Source organism: Panthera uncia, chromosome D1 (assembly GCF_023721935.1).
Source record: "Panthera uncia isolate 11264 chromosome D1, Puncia_PCG_1.0, whole genome shotgun sequence".
Taxonomy (NCBI): Eukaryota; Metazoa; Chordata; class Mammalia; order Carnivora; family Felidae; genus Panthera; species Panthera uncia.
This window is the reverse complement of record NC_064808.1, coordinates 5,114,293-5,131,569: the sequence shown is the minus strand read 5'-3', so window position 1 is coordinate 5,131,569 and position 17,277 is coordinate 5,114,293. Positions and strand designations below refer to the sequence as shown.

At 49.9% G+C, this 17,277-nt stretch overlaps 1 protein-coding gene across 1 annotated transcript; it reads left to right on the top strand.

Annotated features, from left to right (window-relative positions):
• Nucleotides 1-5,043: 5,043 nt before the first annotated feature.
• NPAS4 (neuronal PAS domain protein 4) lies at nt 5,044-11,551 on the top strand. Its single transcript, XM_049614842.1, has 9 exons — nt 5,044-5,400; nt 6,121-6,272; nt 6,458-6,560; nt 6,680-6,941; nt 7,123-7,232; nt 7,580-7,715; nt 7,835-9,270; nt 11,156-11,223; nt 11,519-11,551. Exons 1-9 carry the CDS (start codon nt 5,226-5,228, stop codon nt 11,549-11,551), a joined length of 2,475 nt encoding a protein of 824 aa, XP_049470799.1. The 5' UTR covers nt 5,044-5,225.
• Nucleotides 11,552-17,277: the final 5,726 nt, after the last annotated feature.

The window sequence follows — 17,277 nt, the reverse complement described above, 5'->3', positions numbered from 1 at the left end:
CTGTGTGAATTTGGGTAAGTCAGTATCTATCTCTGATCCTCAGTTTCACCATCTATCAAATTGCTATAACAGTATCAGCCAGATTTGCCATGAGAATAGGTCTAACAGGTCAGAGCAAATCTCAGGTCTTTCCATCACTTCAAGTAGAGCTAACTCCCCTCCCAAGGCCATACCCTTGCCTGCTAAGGGTGGCAGCAGCCTGCTGGAAGGAAGAGGTGTTTCTCTCTAGAGTCCGATCCTTAGTCTGGCTTTCCAACCTCCATCCTCAAGTGACCCCATTTCTGTAGCAAGCCAAGCACAGGAGGAAACGAGGAATCCCTTCTTTTCCACCATCCAGTCATTTGGCAGGAGGCTACAGTTCACTTGAGAAAGTGATATGGCTGCAGTGGCTGGTGGCCAGGCTTTAGAGGAGGCTTTTGAGAATCATGAGTTAGGAAAGGTGAGATTCAGTGCTCCCCAGATCATTTATCTATGTATCAGGGAAGCTGGGGTGCATGGCAAGAAGACACAGTCGCGATCTGGTGGTGACTCACAGCACCATCAATTGCATTAATGGATGTTTCTTGAGCCATCTTGTCTGCCTGTCTGGTCTGACCACCACTGAGATCTTGTGTCCTTTGGCATCTTGTCATATGCTCTGAAGACCCATAAAGTGATTCTCTACACCCCCTCCACACACACACTCTCTCCTTCTCTCTCTCCCTCCCCTCCTCCCTTTCCTCTCTCTTTCTCCTTCTTGTATCATAAACACATTTATCCAGGGCAGGACAGAATACACTGCAACAGTCCTGTCAAGAAAGATCCTTGCCCCAAATATCCAGAAAAGCAGCCCTAACCAGGAGTCTCCATACTCTTCTAGAGAAGCAGACCCCCCCCCCCTTCCCATCACTTTCCATCTCCCTCTCAGGAGGCCATCCTCCCCAAAATCTCTGGAAAAGATACACCTTCTCTTTGAGAGTGGGTAAGGGGTGATGTCTCTCCAGGTCCCCAATAAAGCTATGCAAGACAGGAGCAAGGGATCTCACGGCCTGTTCTTGCTATAAAAAGACCTTTTTCAGAAAAAAATAATAAAGAAAGAAATCAGCCAATCCGTCCTCAATGCCATCACCTCTTCTTGGTGATTTTTCGGGGAAGGAGTGGGCGGGTTGCCATGGCAACAGATGCAAAGAGCTTGTCTCAGTAAAGAAGGGACCTTGATATTTTTTTCTCTTCTCATTCTCTCTCTCAGTTGTGTGTGTATGTGTGTGTGTGCGCGCTGCGCATGCCTGTGCCCACACCAGGAATTTTTTTTAGAACTAAAGAAAGCCCTTCTCTTCCCTCAGCGCCCCAAATATGGAGCGATGGAAAACCACTTACTCCTGCAGGCCAGGGAGGATTCAGGATAATTCAAGAGAAAAGGGAGAGGTCATATGGGGCTCACTTCCTCCATCTTTTTACTAGAGATTGCATGCAACACACACTTTCACAAATGGTTGGGGGCCAAGTGTCAGAAAGAAAGGAAGATGCTGGGTGGAGAGAGGTGAGTAAGGGATAGGTGGTGTAAGAGCCCAACAAGTGATATCAGAGAGGGCAACAGAAGATGCATTGAGGCTGGGGATGCATGCAAATTCACATTCTCCATTGGATGCTGAGAATAAAAGGCACAGAGCAGACTCACATATGGACACGAACACACACACAGACAAGGAGGCACGGAAAGCTGCAAACACATGAACACATACAGACACAAACATGGAACTACCCATAACGCAGGAAGTGGTAGACATTTTTTTTTACAAAGGCAGACATAGATGCAGGCAAATGCATAAATACACAGGGACACAAACACAAAGTTACATGCAGACAGACACAGACATACAAATATAGTCACAGTCAAATGGACAGACAGACACATGCACACCCTCAGTCTGGCTCCCTCCCATCAATTGCCCATGCATCCCTAAACAGCAGTGCATTGCTGGGAATACTGCAGGCTCACCCAGTGGGTTTAGCTGCACCCCCCTTCCTTCTACACATTCACCCCAAAGCCCCTCTTGAATCAAATCGCTTCTTGCCCACTTTCCCATAGATGATGGGCTCTGATACCTCCCCCATCTCAAGCTTCCAATTCTTAGCCTGTTCTGTTCTGCTGCTGCTGCCTGCCGATTCGGGGGGGAGAATGGGGTGACTCAGCCAGGCCGGGATGACTCACACTGCCAGTATTTTTAGCAGCGGCCAGGAGCTCTCTAGCGTGCCAGCCGCCCCCCTCCTCCTGCTTGCTATTTTGGAACCGTCACTGGTGATATAAATAGCTCCTCTCCCACGGCCTGAAGCTGCTGCCAAGCTATTTTTGGTTCTGCACAGTTAAAAATAGCTTCATGGAGGTGGGAGGCAAGGGGAGTGGGAGCTGGCCTAGGGAGAGGAGACATTGGGGCATATAGAGCTTCTCAACTTGAATTAGAGTGGGTGAACTAGGATAAGCCCTTATCTTCCCCCCTCCCTTGTCCCTTTCTAGACCCTTCTTTCTTTCCAGAAGGCCTTCCCCCCCAGCCCATTCTGGAAAAATGCAAGGATTCTTCCCTTGGTTAGTTCTCCTCGCATGCTTATTTTACTCCTCGAGCTCAGACCCCTTGGGCCCCTAAAGCCCCCTCCCACATTCATCCTCAGAGGAGAAGGGAACAGCTAACGGGGGCCTCACTCTGAAGCCTGTGTGGACTCACACTCTCTTTTGATGTCCAGGTAGACTATGGCCAAATGACTTCAGGGATTTTTTTTCCCCCCAGAACCATGGACAGCGGTCAATGCCCCATTCTTTCACAGCAGCTCTGTTCACCTTGCTGGAGACTGGCTGCACCCAACCAACAAATAGTTCTTATCATAGAGAGGGACACTAAGTCTGTCTCCCACCCAAGGCTAAAGCATCAGTGGGTGAAGAAAATAGGAATACTTCCCTGGATTTTCATACAAGGATGGGGTCCAAAGATCAAGTGCTTGAGATCAAGGGGTCCAAAGGTCAGAAGCTAGAGGGATGGATACATCAGGGGTCAGACGGAGATGAAAGAGGAACAGAGATATGCTTCCTGAAGGAACCATTTCTCTAAAATCCAGATAAATAGGGTTAGAGAGAGTGGCAGACAGCCAGCCCCCCCCCACCTCTTCCCTTCATCTCAGTTGTACCACTGAACACAGGATAGTTGATGGAGATGGCCCAACCTTTGTCAAAATGGCACAAGAGGTCAGGATCAGATGCCCAGACACCCTTCTCCTCGGCTGTCTCCTGCTCCCACTCTGCCACTCTTGCCACCACCCTTTCCCATGGGAATGAGGGGTTCTTTGACCCCAAGTTTTGCTTCTTGGTGTCAAAGTTTATCCCCACCCTTCCTATGTGACTTCCTACAATCAATCCAGTCCCTCTCCCGCAATTTTTAAGTGGTCTCATTTCCAGCCTCTCAAGTGATTTCACACAGATCCCTACTCCACCAAATAAGATTTCACATAAAATGTCCCCTAGCCCAGATGTGATGCTGGGGGAAAGAAAGGCACCCCTCATCCCCTGTAGAGAGCAATCATCCGCGCTGAAAAGAGAAAAAAGAAAGAAGGAGAGAGGGCAAAGGTGACATGATATGGAGACAAAACTGATGGAGATTGGAAGAGTCTCTGGAGAGCAGAAGGGGAACATTTTTCTGCGGTGGGGGGAGGGGGGAGAGGGCGCACAAAGGTAAGACAGACCACCAAGCAGGCAATGAGATCTGAAACTAGTCGGGGCTGTGGAAGGAGGATGTGGAGAGTTGAAGGTTAGGAGACAGAACGAGGAGTCCTAGCGCCGAGGATGGGGAGGGGGTTGCAGGGGGGTACGGAGGACAGCCTGACGGAGTCAAGGGGTCCTTGACAGATGCGGGATCTCGGCGGGTCCAGCACGGCCCCCTCTTTTCTATGCTGCTTCCTCATCTTCCCCGCCGGAGACGGGGGGAGCCCTCCGGAGCGGTGCGGAGGCAGGCAGGCCCCGCCCGCCGCCGCCGCGGCAGCCGCCGGAGGATTCCTGTCCTAATATGGAGCTGGGATTCCCCCGGCCCCGCCCCCGCCCCCGGCCCGCCGGGAGACCGAGGCTTGCAGTCGGGCGGGGGGAACCGCTCGCTTTGGGGCTGGCAACGGGGTGGGGGAAGGGATACCTAGATGCAGACCCAGATCCTCACCGTGCCCTGGGACCCTGCCTCAGTTTCCCCCGTTAGTGGCTGCAGTTAATTAGTTGACAGGGGAACAGAGAATCACTGCAGACTCCAGCGTTGGTGTTGGTGTTCCTATTCTTGGCTGTGGGAAAATGGAACCAAGGCCAAATTCAGCTGGTCCCTCTCTCTCAGGAACCCCTTTCCACCCCACCCTAGAGACTTAGACTTCCATATAATGCCCCTTGCTAAATGCCAAGCCCGGGTTTGGAAAGCGGGGAGGGGGGGCGGGGGAGGGGGAGGAGATTTGTTCTTTGAAAGTGACTAAGGGAATCCCAGATTGAGTAATCCCTAGAGAGAAACCCCAGCTGCGACCTCTCCCTCAGAGGCCAAGGAGGGTTCTTCTTTTCCTCCCCATGTGAACATGACCTTTGCCTGGCAAATAGCAAGGAAGAATTTGTAGACTACCCTCCCCTCCCCCATTTCCTTATCTCCTTAGAAAAACCCTGTTGGAACCAACCCCTCCTTCCTCTCTACAGACTCTCCTGCCAGGGGCTTCAGACCTCCTTAACCCTTGCCCTGTCCTTTCCCTCAGCTGAACACATTCGGACCCCTGGGTCCCTGCACCCTCTTTCAGGCCTTCCTAACGCAGCGCCCGTTTCTCGGTTCAGCTGCCGCCAGCCGCGGCCCCCTCCGCAGCCTCAGTTCTCCCCCTCCCCCCGTCCCCCCTCCCGCTCTCATTCTACGTCATGGGATGACGTCGGGAGCCCAGGAGGGAGGAGGAGCGCTCCCCCCTCCCCAGCCAGTGGCTCCCGCTGCAGCTTGCTTAGCCCAGCCTCCTGCTTTCCCGCCCCCCCCTTTCTGTAAAGCGAGCCCCCCACGCCTAGCAGGAGCTATATAAGGCGGAACGAGGCAGTCGAGGGGGGCAGCGCAGCCGAGCGGAGCCCAGGAGAGGAGAGACAGAGAGAGAGAGAGAGAGCCTGAGCGAGAGACGGGGAAGCAAGGAGGAAGAAGCCACCGGTGCGTCGGGACGGGAACGCAGGTGTTCGGAGCACCGGAGCTGGAGCCCTGCAGCCGCTAGTCATGTACCGCTCCACCAAGGGCGCCTCCAAGGCGCGCCGCGACCAGATCAACGCTGAGATCCGGAACCTCAAGGAGCTCCTGCCTCTAGCTGAAGCGGACAAGGTCCGGCTCTCCTACCTGCACATTATGAGTCTTGCTTGCATCTACACTCGCAAGGGCGTCTTCTTCGCTGGAGGTGAGCAAACTGGGGCTGCCAGAGACCAGAGCTGGCGGGCACAGGGGACAGTGGAGCTGAGGGAACCAGCAGGGACTGATGCATGTCTAGGGCAGCGTGGCGGCGAGCTGGGGAGAGACGGGACTTGGGGAACTCAGGTCTTCCTACTTTTCCTCCTGAGCTCTGTTCAGACCTCACCTTAGTTCTGGTAAGAGCCTGGATAGTGTCCCTGGTGCCAGATTTATGGGAATAAGAAAGCCAGGACAGAATGGCCCCAGTTCCCACAACGTAGAGGCACTCCAGGAACCCGAGGAGGGAAGCCCGGGAAGTTGCAGGGATGGAGTCACCCAAACCGGGGCAAGCGTGGCCACTGTTCTCTACGTTGAAAAGGCTCTTCAGCAGCCTTTGAGGCGCTGTCCGCGGTGCTGACCGCATCACCGTGTTGAGAGGCGCTGCCCGCGGTGCTGAACTCCCGGTTGTCTTTTGAGCGCTGTCCGAGGGTCTGAAATTCAGGGCCAGCAAAGACCCAGCTCCGACTTAGAAGTCAAAGGGCTGGCTGGCTAGGGAAATCCAGCAACAGGTTCCTTGGGCAAGAGCTGTGGGTAGCGGGTCAACAGGTGTGTGCAGAGGCAGGTTCATGAGAAATTCCTCTGGATTTTCTGAAACTCAGTCCATGCCTTCCTTACTTATGATTTGCTTCCCAGTTTTACTCCTGACCCACCATATCTTCTTACCCTGCAGGCACTCCTCTGGCGGGCCCCACAGGGCTTCTCTCATCTCAAGAGCTTGAAGACATAGTGGCGGCACTACCTGGATTTCTACTTGTGTTCACAGCTGAGGGGAAGCTGCTATATCTGTCTGAGAGTGTGAGCGAACATCTGGGCCACTCCATGGTGAGTGCTGAGGGTCCTCTTAGGTTGGGCTAGAGCACGTATGGGATACAATGAGCTTTCCACTTTTGAGAATCTGAGAATTACCGAGGCAGGAGAGGTTATACACTGCCAGATGCTATGTGCTAAGGATTCATTCTTGCTGCCATCACTAAATGTCATTTCATCTCTTCTTCACCTTTTTCCAGGTGGACCTCGTTGCCCAGGGTGACAGTATCTACGACATCATTGACCCAGCTGACCACCTAACTGTGCGCCAGCAACTCACCCTGCCCTCTGCCCTGGACACCGGTAAGAACTCCCTTTCTCACTCTCTCAATCAAACCTCCTTCCTGCTTCCCTGCTCCTCTCCACCTGCTATCTCTCTCAACAATCCACCCTCTTATCAGCTTTTCTCTTCATTTACCTAGATCGCCTCTTCCGCTGTCGCTTCAACACTTCCAAGTCCCTCAGGCGCCAGAGTGCAGGCAACAAACTGGTGCTTATTCGAGGCCGATTCCATGCTCATCCACCTGGAGCCTACTGGGCAGGAAACCCTGTTTTCACGGCTTTCTGTGCTCCACTGGAGCCAAGACCTCGCCCTGGCCCTGGCCCTGGCCCTGCCTCACTCTTCCTGGCCATGTTCCAGAGCCGTCATGCTAAGGACCTGGCCCTACTGGACATCTCTGAGAGGTAAGTCCAGAGCATTCAGACTCCAGGAGGAAAGCAAGCCAGAGATGAGGGGACCCCAGATTCTGGAGTCAGGAGCAGGGAGGATGGGGTGTAAGGGGGCAGAGAACCTGGGAGGGAGTGAGATGCCTGGGTATAAAGCAGAGAAAACAGAAAGCTGACCACACCCTTTCCACCTTCCCAGTGTCCTAATCTACCTGGGCTTTGAGCGCAGTGAACTGCTCTGTAAATCATGGTATGGACTGCTGCACCCCGAGGACCTGGCCCACGCTTCTGCTCAACACTACCGCCTGTGTGAGTGTCCAGAGAGGCTGGGGACAAGACAGGGCTCTGGGAAAGGTCATGGGAGACCCAACCAAGAAGGGCTGTGGTCAAGAATGATGCTGGGGAGATAACAGAGGCCAACAATTTTTGGATATTATAGAATGAACATTAGGGTGAGGAGTCAAAGTGAGAATAGAGTCAGGACTGGGGGACTCCAAGTGGTGAGGTCAATGTGGGGAGCTGAGTGGTGCAGGTGAGGGTAGTCAGAAATGGAGATGTAATGGATACCCCAATTCAGTGGAAAGGTCAATAAGAGGGAAGTTTAGGTGGCGTCGCCTGATGGACATCCTAACTCTGCATCTCTTCTTTTCCTTCAGTGGCTGAGAGTGGAGATATTCAGGCAGAGATGGTGGTGAGACTGCAGGCCAAGCCTGGAGGCTGGGCATGGATTTATTGCCTGTTATACTCAGAAGGTCCAGAGGGCCCCATTACTGCTAATAACTACCCAATCAGGTGAGCTGCAAGGCAGGGGCTTGGAGGGCAACTGAGGTGGGCATGGAGAGGTAAAAATCAGGAACTGCTCTGGGAAAGACCACCAGACCCTTACCGTCTGCCTCTTCTCTCCTCTCCAGTGACACAGAAGCCTGGAGCCTCCGCCAGCAGCTGAACTCTGAAAACACCCAGGCAGCCTATGTTCTGGGCACCCCAGCCATGCTGCCCTCATTCCCAGAGAACATCCTCTCCCAAGAGCAGTGTTCCAGCCCCAACCCACTCTTCCCCCCAGCCTTGGGAGCTCCCAGAAGCACCAATTTCCCTAGTGCTCCAGACCTGGGTGCAGCCTCAACATCAGAAGAGCTTCCTCAATCCCAAAAGGAGTTGGGCTTTAGTTACCTGGCATTCCCATCTGGCCCTGAGCCTTCTCTTCAAGCAGACCTGAGCAAGGATCTTGTGTGCACTCCACCCTACACACCGCACCAGCCAGGAGGCTGTGCCTTCCTCTTCAGCCTCCACGAGCCCTTCCAGACCCACTTGTCCACTCCATCCAGCTCTCTCCAAGAACAGCTGACTCCAAGCACTGCCACCTTTTCTGATCAACTGACTCCAAGCAGTGCAACCTTCCCAGATCCACTGATGAGCCCACTTCAAGGCCAGATGACTGAAACCTCAGCCAGAAGCTATGAAGATCAATTGACTCCCTGCACCTCTACCTTCCCAGACCAGCTGCTTCCCAGCACTGCCACCTTTCCAGAGCCTCTGGGCAGTCCTGCCCATGAACAACTGACTCCTCCCAGCACAGCATTCCAAGCACACCTCAACAGCCCCAGCCAAACCTTCCCAGAGCAACTGAGCCCCAATCCCACCAAGACTTACTTCACCCAGGAGGGATGCAGTTTTCTCTATGAGAAGTTGCCCCCAAGTCCTAGCAGCCCTGGTAATGGGGACTGCACGCTCCTGGCCCTAGCCCAGCTGCGGGGCCCCCTCTCTGTGGATGTCCCTCTGGTACCCGAAGGCCTGCTTACACCTGAGGCCTCTCCAGTCAAGCAGAGTTTCTTCCACTACTCTGAGAAGGAGCAGAATGAGATAGACCGCCTCATCCAGCAGATCAGCCAGTTGGCTCAGGGCATGGACAGACCCTTCTCAGCTGAGGCTGGCACGGGCGGGCTAGAGCCACTTGGAGGTCTGGAGCCCCTAGACTCCAACCTGTCCCTGCCGGGGGCTGGTCCCCCTGTGCTCAGCCTGGACCTGAAACCCTGGAAATGCCAGGAGCTGGATTTCCTGGCTGACCCTGATAACATATTCCTGGAAGAGACGCCCGTGGAAGACATATTCATGGATCTCTCTACCCCAGACCCCAATGGGGAATGGAGTTCAGGGGATCCTGAGGCAGCGGTCCCAGGAGGGGCCTCATCGCCTTGCAACAACCTGTCCCCAGAAGACCACAGCTTCCTGGAGGACCTGGCCACATATGAAACCGCCTTTGAGACAGGTGTCTCAGCATTCCCCTACGATGGGTTTACTGATGAGTTGCATCAACTCCAGAGCCAAGTTCAAGACAGCTTCCATGAAGGTAAGTCCAACCAAAATGTTGAGAAACTCAAGTACCTGTTCTGCCAATGAGATGCTGGTGGAATTAGATGAGTAAACTCCCCTTTCTGTGCCTGAATTTTATTAATAGGATAACAACACCTGCTGCCCAGGGTAGCAGTGAGGATAAGAACTAGTGAAAAACTTAGCATAGTTATTCTGGGCAAGTGAGCCTAGAGGGCAGGGATCAGGGGTGCAGTATAAAACGCAAGAGAATCCTTGGTAATGGCTTGTGCTTCTTAATTCTGTGAGGGACCTAGATCAGCTATCACCACCCATCTTACAGATGAAGAAAACCAAGGTCCCAGAGTTAAAGAAACTTGCCTAAGGTCACATAACAAATTGATGGATGAGGGATTAGAGTTCTATCTCAGTATTCTTACTCCTTAAAGAGAATACAGAGCAAGAGTTTGTAGAAGTTTGGGAAAGGCAGAAAGTGAAGATCAGCCCCTGGCCCATTGGGGGCTCCTTGCTCATGGCTCCATCCTTTCCAAAACTACAGTTGTAGTTTCACTCCATCCTCCCAAATTGCTCCCTTATCTTGCCGAGCCTCTGGTGATCACTCGGTCATTGGACCAACATATTTGAAGCCCATACTATGTGTCAACAGTACACCACATTCTCAATCTATCTTTCCTAATGGCCTTACTGACTGTCATCTCTCTCTCTCTCTCTCTCTTTCTCTCTCTTTCTTTCTCTCTCTCTCTCTCTGCAGATGGAAGTGGAGGGGAACCAACGTTTTGAATAAGTCTGTGACTTAACGTCGTCAAGTATGGCATATTGTCATCAAGACGTGGAGCCGCTCTCCACCCCCCCGGGACAGTTGGGGGGATTCTGGGGGCCAGAGGGGGATATATCTGATTCCCTAGGCCCTGCAGGATTTGGGGGGGGGAGGTGGGAGGGCAGGGGAGGGGAGCTTCTTTTTAAAATTTAGAGACTTCAAGCAATCTCAGTTTCCATTTCAATCTGTATTCACTCGTAGTGAGTTTCCTTGAATGGGATTTTCAAGCGGAGAATGGGGGAGTCTCACTTCCCCACTCCCCGCACTACCCCATGGGCCTGGGCCAGTTCTCCACTCCTGGGGGCCAAGCCACCCCTGGGCCTTGGTGGGGGAAAGGCAGTGCCCACCTGGGCCAGCCTGTGCCCCGAGGGGCTCTTGACACCCACGTAGAATTCTCTACACACCAGTAACGGGATTTCAATTCCGATGGACTCTGCCGCCCTGGCGGCCCTTCTTGTGACTTTTGCGCCCCGCGCCTGGGGTGGGGGGCGCGAAGAGACGCTACGTTCCTTTCCGATGGAGGAAGGCAGACCTGCCGCTGTCACACGTGTGCTTGCACGAGTGCGTGTACCTGGTGCGGGACTCACCCGGCTGCCAGACTGCCTGGGTCTGCCCAGGTGGCCACTTCGTGGTGCTGCGGTGACTTTGTAGCCAACTTTATAATAAAGTCCAGTTTGCCTTTTTGGTACTGCTGGTGTCATGTACTGTTGTGGAAAGGGAAGGGTGGGGATCTGAGAAGGTTGGGAGCCCGGGGGTCAGGAGATAAAGTCTGGATCTGCTGACAGCCCTGGTGTTTCTTCATTCACTTATGCACTCATTCATTCCTTCACTTGACATGGGCATACAGTGTGTGGCCCACTCCGTGCTAGAAGCTGGAGAGTTTGGAGCTGAAACACTTGCCTTCAAGGTGCTTTGGTGTAAAATATTAGAGGGTATTGGAGTCTCCTCCCTGCTCTAGGCTTGCAGCGCTCACAATGTGGGAGGGAGGAGAAGGGCCAGGGATGGGTAGGGGATTCAGCTTGGCATTTTCCTGCACATTGATTTGAAATTTCAGACATGAGTCTCTTCCTTCAGCCTTGTCCTGCAGGGAAGCGACTTCCCTTTGGGGCCCTGGATCTTCTCATTGGAGATGATGCCCATCTGCGTAATCTCTGCGTGGGGCTTTCAGTGGACACTTTTACATCCTCTATTCATTGCAATAAAGCCTTTAGGCAGGCATATTAGCACCATTTCACAGAAGGAGAAACTGATGATCTCAGGTAAAAAATGATTTGCCTCTACCATTGGTGGGAGGCATGGGTAGGCAACATACTCGCATCGTCTACATCTGAGTTCTGGGTTGTTCCCTCTGTTCCCAAAGCCAGTGAATCACCATCTCAAATCGTCCCATCCCAGATGACCTGAGAAAGTCAGGTTTGGGCTGGACCAGGTGCCTCTTCTCCTCCTCCAGGTCTACAAGCTAGAGAAGACCCCCAAATTTTGAGCAGAATAAAACTGACTGGGTCAAGAGAAGAACTTGGTGGGGGGTAGGAGAATGAAAATTAGGGGACAGAAAGAGGTGGATTAAAATCCCATGTCCAACCACTATTTGCTGTGTCAGACCTGAGTCTCAGTTTCTTCACAGGTAAAATAGGACTGAAAGCAAAAAAAAAAAAAAAAAAAAAAGGTACTTACCCCTCAAAGATGCTACTAGAATTTGATTGGGTCTTTCTAAGCTGAGGAGCACAGAACAGACATAAGTTACTAAAGTGAATTAGAAGGCACTGTTAACCACCAAGTCTCAGAGAAGTTTCTTTCTCAAGGAGAGGAAGGAAACTCCAATCTTCCCCCAGCGAAATATGGGACTGGACTCCCGTAGCTGAGATCATGACACTGAGAGTCACCTAAATTCTGTCTCATTCCAAATCCTCCAGCTCCAGGGCCATGCCCTTGAGAGGGTCCCACAAGAAGGAAGACATTCTAGGGACCTGTCACCCCTTTTCCACCTTGGATGGATCCTTGGGTGAAACACGGATAAAGCATTGCCCTCTTCTTTCCTGTGCCTCTGTTCTCCAACTTGGACAGAAGAAGTGAACCATAAGCCCTGGGAGGACCCAGTCTTAGCTCCACTCCTCTGCTGGCACGGTACACGGGGATGAGCACACGACAGACACACCAGAAATGTTAGATTGAGAGGGACCATTTCTGAAGATCAGCCCAAGGATTTGAGTCGAAAGTCACCAGTTTCTACCACAAAAACTTGTTCCTGAGTTCCCCAGAAGGCAAAAGGTTATAGCTCTCAGCTTCGAATCTTAAGGGAATATGTAAGCTCAAGACACGCTGGAGCCCCATCTAAAAACCTCCCTGGTGGTCATCAAAAAGGAAAGAGAAGTCTGAGAAGCTGTGAACAGCTGAAAGGAGCCTAAGAAAAATGACAACGAAATACACAGTGATATTCTGGATAGGATCTTGGAACAGAAAAAAGAGAGGTTTAAAAAAAAGAGAGAAATCTGAATAGATTATGGACTTTAGTTAATAATAATGTATCCATATAGCCTCATTAATTGTGACAAGTGCACCAGTAAGTGTAAGACGTTAATAACAGGGGAAATGATAGGCATGGAGTATATTTAACATTTCCATAAATCTAAATCTATTCTGAAATTAAAAGTTTCTTTAAAAGTTCAACCAAATAAAGGAGAATCTAAAAAATTAAAATATGTGACAAAAAAGAAGCACTTCACGGGAGGTTTCTGGTGGTGGTGGGTGACAGTAGACTGTGCATTTTGACGAGGAGGCACCAGAGATCACTCAGAACCAGAGAGAGAGGCAGGCACGTCCAGCGCAGAGAAAAAAAAAATTAGAAAGCGAGTTGCTCCGCCTGCTGGACAGAGAAGGATCTGCTTCTGTTCCTCTCTCTGCCAAGGTCCCTGTGGCTCAGGGCGCCACAGCTAAGAACAAATGGATAAACTGAGGCTGGGAGAGAGGAAAGAGGTCGCCCAATGGCACTCCCAGAGTCACTGCGGAAGCCAGCTCTACTCTCAGTCAGTTCCCTCCCCACCAATACTAACTCTTCCCTGGGAGCAGAATGTAGGAGAAGGGGCTCAAGTCTGGGGATCATAAGGACTGTGTTCAAGGGCTTCATTTTTCCATGTGATAAATATTTACAATACCTGAATGTGCCAGAAGCTGTTCTGTGTGCTGGGGACGGCAGCAGCACACAAGAAAGACAAGGTCCCTGGGCTCACAGACCTCACATTCTAGTTGCGAGGAGACAACAGAAAAAGTAAACAAGCAGCCTAAAAAGAGTATACAACATGTACAGTAAGGGAAAGAACCAGAGTGCTGTGATGAAGAGCCATAGCTCTAGAGTCTTCTAACTTGAGTGCGGTGTCAGAAAAAACTTTACGCGGAGATAATATTGGAGCGCCTGGCTGGCTCAGTCCACAGAGCATCCAATTCTTGATCTCGGGGTTGTGAGTTCAAGCCCCACATTGACTGTAGAGATTGCTTGAAAATAAAATCTTTTTTTTTTTTTAAAAAAAAGGAATAACAAGGAAATCAGCGTGGCTGGATCGAGGTCAACAATATGAGGGAAAAGATTACTTCAAACATTTTAAGAAACTCAGACTTGATTTCATGTGCATTAGAAATCCATTGAGTAGACTTGAGCAGGGGAAGGATATGGTATGATTACATGTTTAAGCCATCCTTCTGGAAGTTGTGTGGAGAACATAGAAACAACAAGAAGTAGACGAACTAAATTTTCAGAGAGAAAAGAGCCTTTCGTGTGTGAGTTGATGAGCACATCATCTTCTTCCCTGGAAAAAATTTCCTGTTCTGAGTGCAGGCTGATTGGTTTAGTGGGAAGAGGGAATCCTTGGGCAGTGAATTTTTGGGGTGGCCATGAGGGGCTGGTGTAATGGATTGGAAATTGGATGTGCCCCCAAATGCATGGCCTTTCCCCCCATGGAGTAGTTGCTAAATTCCAGACTGAGATGAAAGCTAAAAGGCAAAGATAATCCCCCATAGTCTCATGGTGCTAAAGGGGAAAGACCCCCATGATGTCAACCCATCAAGGCATATTCCTGATCTCCCATCCAAGTGCTAACCAGGCCCAACTCTGCTTAGCTTCTGAGATCAGATGATAGTGGGCACGTTCAGGGTGGTATGGCCATAGACTAGACATATACCAGATTCCAAACCTGCATGGGGAGGAATGCTAAGCTCAAATACTGTGAGGGGCAGAATGAAATTCTCCCAGCCTTTCAGGATTGAAGAAAAATAGGTCTTTCAAATTGCAAAAGCAATTCAGTGGAGGAAGAACAATATTTTCAACAAATGGCACAAATTAGGTATCCTTGGGGGCGGGGAGAGGGGAGAGGGAGAGCCCCAAGCAAAGCCTCCCATCTTATACAAAAACTAACTCGAGGGGCGCCTGGGTGGCGCAGTCGGTTAAGCGTCCGACTTCAGCCAGGTCACGATCTCGCGGTCCGTGAGTTCGAGCCCCGCGTCAGGCTCTGGGCTGATGGCTCGGAGCCTGGAGCCTGTTTCCGATTCTGTGTCTCCCTCTCTCTCTGCCCCTCCCCCGTTCATGCTCTGTCTCTCTCTGTCCCAAAAATAAATAAAAAATGTTGAAAAAAAAATTTAAAAACTAACTCGAAATGGGTCACAGACTTAAATGTAACACATAATTATACTCCGGATATGGTTTAAGAGGACACGGCCATAGTAAATAAAGTTTTTATGGTGTGGACAGAGAGCTAAACAAAATTAAACGAAACAACACCACATAAAATATAAAACTTGTAGAAGAAAACACAAAAGAAAATCTCAGGCGCCAGGGGCTTGGTGAAGAGTTCTTCGTCATGACATCAAAAATATGATCCATAAAAGAAAAAAATGTTAAATTGAACTTTGTTGAAATTAAAAGTGTTTGCTTTGTGAAGGATCTTGTTCAGAGGATAAAAAGACAAGCTACCCAGTGGGAGACAATATCTGTGAACCACACATCTGATAAAGGACTCCTATCTAAAACTCTTGAGACATACAGTAAAAAATCAAACAATCCATTAAAAAATGGAAAAAAATGACATGAAGAGACATTTTACCATAGCACATGTATGTATAGTAAATAAGTATGTGAAAAGATATTAAAAAACACTAACCATTAGGAAAACATAGATTAATATCACAGTGAGATATCATTAACCATCTGTCAGAACAACTACATAAGAACAAGAATTATGGTAATATCAAGTGCTGGTAAGAATGCAGAGAAACTAGATCACTCACATATTGCTGGTTGGAATGTAAAATGATACAGTTACTCTGGAAAGAAATTTTGCAGTTTCCTTTTCCTTCCTTCCTTCCTTCCTTCCTTCCTTCCTTCCTTCCTTCCTCCTTTCCAAAAGAGCATGTGCAAGCAGGGGAGGGGCAGAGAGAGAGGGAGAGAGATTCTCAAGCATGCTCCATGCTCAGCCCGGAGCCCGATGCAGGGCTCGATGACTTCGTCACCACCATGAGATCGTGACCTGAGCTGAAATCGAGAGTCAGATGCTCTCAACCAACGGAGCCACCCAGGCAACCCAAACTTTGTAGTCTCACAAAACTAAACATACTATACCACCTAGCAATTGCACTCTTGGGCATTTGTTCAAAGGAATGAAAATTAGGTCTTCCAGGAATGATCATAACAGTTTTATTTGTGATAGCAAAAATGTGGAAACAGCAAAATACGTTTCAACAGATGAATGATTAACAGACCGTGGTACATCCACACCTTGGGATACTGCTCAGCAATACAAAAGAATGAACTACTGGTACACACGACAGCTGGGACGAATCATAAAGGTATTATGCTGAGTAAGGGGGGGAAAAACAACCTATGGTGACATAGGCCAACCCTGAAAGTGTGGTGGGTGTTAATTACTAAGAGGTGGGAATCTTTGGAGACAGTTTCAGAAGGTGACTACCATATCCACTAGTGCTGTTACAAGAACATCTAAAACATAAGGATAGAAAAAGGTTGAAATGATGGAAAAAAAGAGTAGTCATACCAACGCTAACCAAAAGGGAGATTGATGTTGGCATATTTAATAACAGCCACAGGAGAGTTTAAGACAAAAAGCATTAGAAGACTTAAAGAGTGAGTGGAAGATGAAACATAGACACTACTTTTGGACAATTCTTATAGGTTTTACAGCGAAAAAAAAAACAGAGAAATGGGACAGTGGCTAAAAGGAGATGTGAAGCCAGAGAAGTAGCTTTTTTTTTTTTTTTTAAATAATACTGGAGTGTGCGTATTTGCTCAAGAAAACAACCCAGGAATAATAACAGCTCCCATTTATTGGAAACTTGTAATATGCTAGTCATTGTTCTGAGGGCTTTACGTGCATTAATTCATTTAATCTTTACAACAATCTGTTCAGGTCAGCACTATTTTCCCTGTCGAATAGACGAGTCTAAGGTACAGAGCAGTTAAGTAACTTGCCCAAGACCACACAGTGAAGAAGCATGGAGCTCCTGTGTAGCCTGAACCCTTCCACATCACTGCATCTGGGAGAAACTAGTGACAGAGAGGGTGGTGGTGACAGAGAGGGTGAAAGAGGGCCACCAGCAGAGGTGGAGCGATTTGTCTCTGATGGAACGAAAAAACTCCATTCTTACAGACAGGAAGAAGTGAAGGATAGTAGGTTTGTAGATTTGGCCAAAGTTGTGGGAGTTTTCCATCTGGTGGTTTTTATTTCCTCAAGTGAAGTAAGGGGCCATGCGTGACCCTGGGCAAGCACTTGCCAGCCAAGCTTCATTTTCTTCATCTGCAAAATGGAGATACAGGCACCTACATCATACGATTCCTAAAGAAATGCAAACTGAAGGGCAACTCAACCACCTCGCTTCGAAGACTTCACCTGAAGGGAAATGACCTGAGACGGGCCACACTGGGTTTCATTCCATTTTTCCAACATCACAAGCTTCTCTCCAAACCGTCAGGATGGGCTAAGTCTTGTTGCTGTAACAAACCCCAAAATACCAGATTTAAACTAACAGGGTCCATTTCTTGCTCACAGAAGGACTGCCAGGGTACAGGCAAAGCTTCAGGGCAGCTGCCCCCCGGGTGTCTCAGCATGTATCTCCCCATCCACATCAACATGGGCTTATGCTTGCAGCAGCAGGGGGAGACAGCACTGCAGAGCCTCACGGTCTAGTAAATAATTCTGCCCACATGAC

What these genes read in the sequence shown, in the direction of transcription:
- NPAS4 (XM_049614842.1), top strand. Translation starts at nt 5,226, where the DNA reads ATGTACCGCTCCACCAAGGGCGCCTCCAAGGCGCGCCGCGACCAGATC. An exon ending in AACATCTGGGCCACTCCATG is followed by an intron (nt 6,273 to 6,457) that starts GTGAGTGCTGAG and finishes ACCTTTTTCCAG; the next exon opens with GTGGACCTCGTTGCCCAGGG. An exon ending in TCAAGACAGCTTCCATGAAG is followed by an intron (nt 9,271 to 11,155) that starts GTAAGTCCAACC and finishes CTTGTCCTGCAG; the next exon opens with GGAAGCGACTTCCCTTTGGG.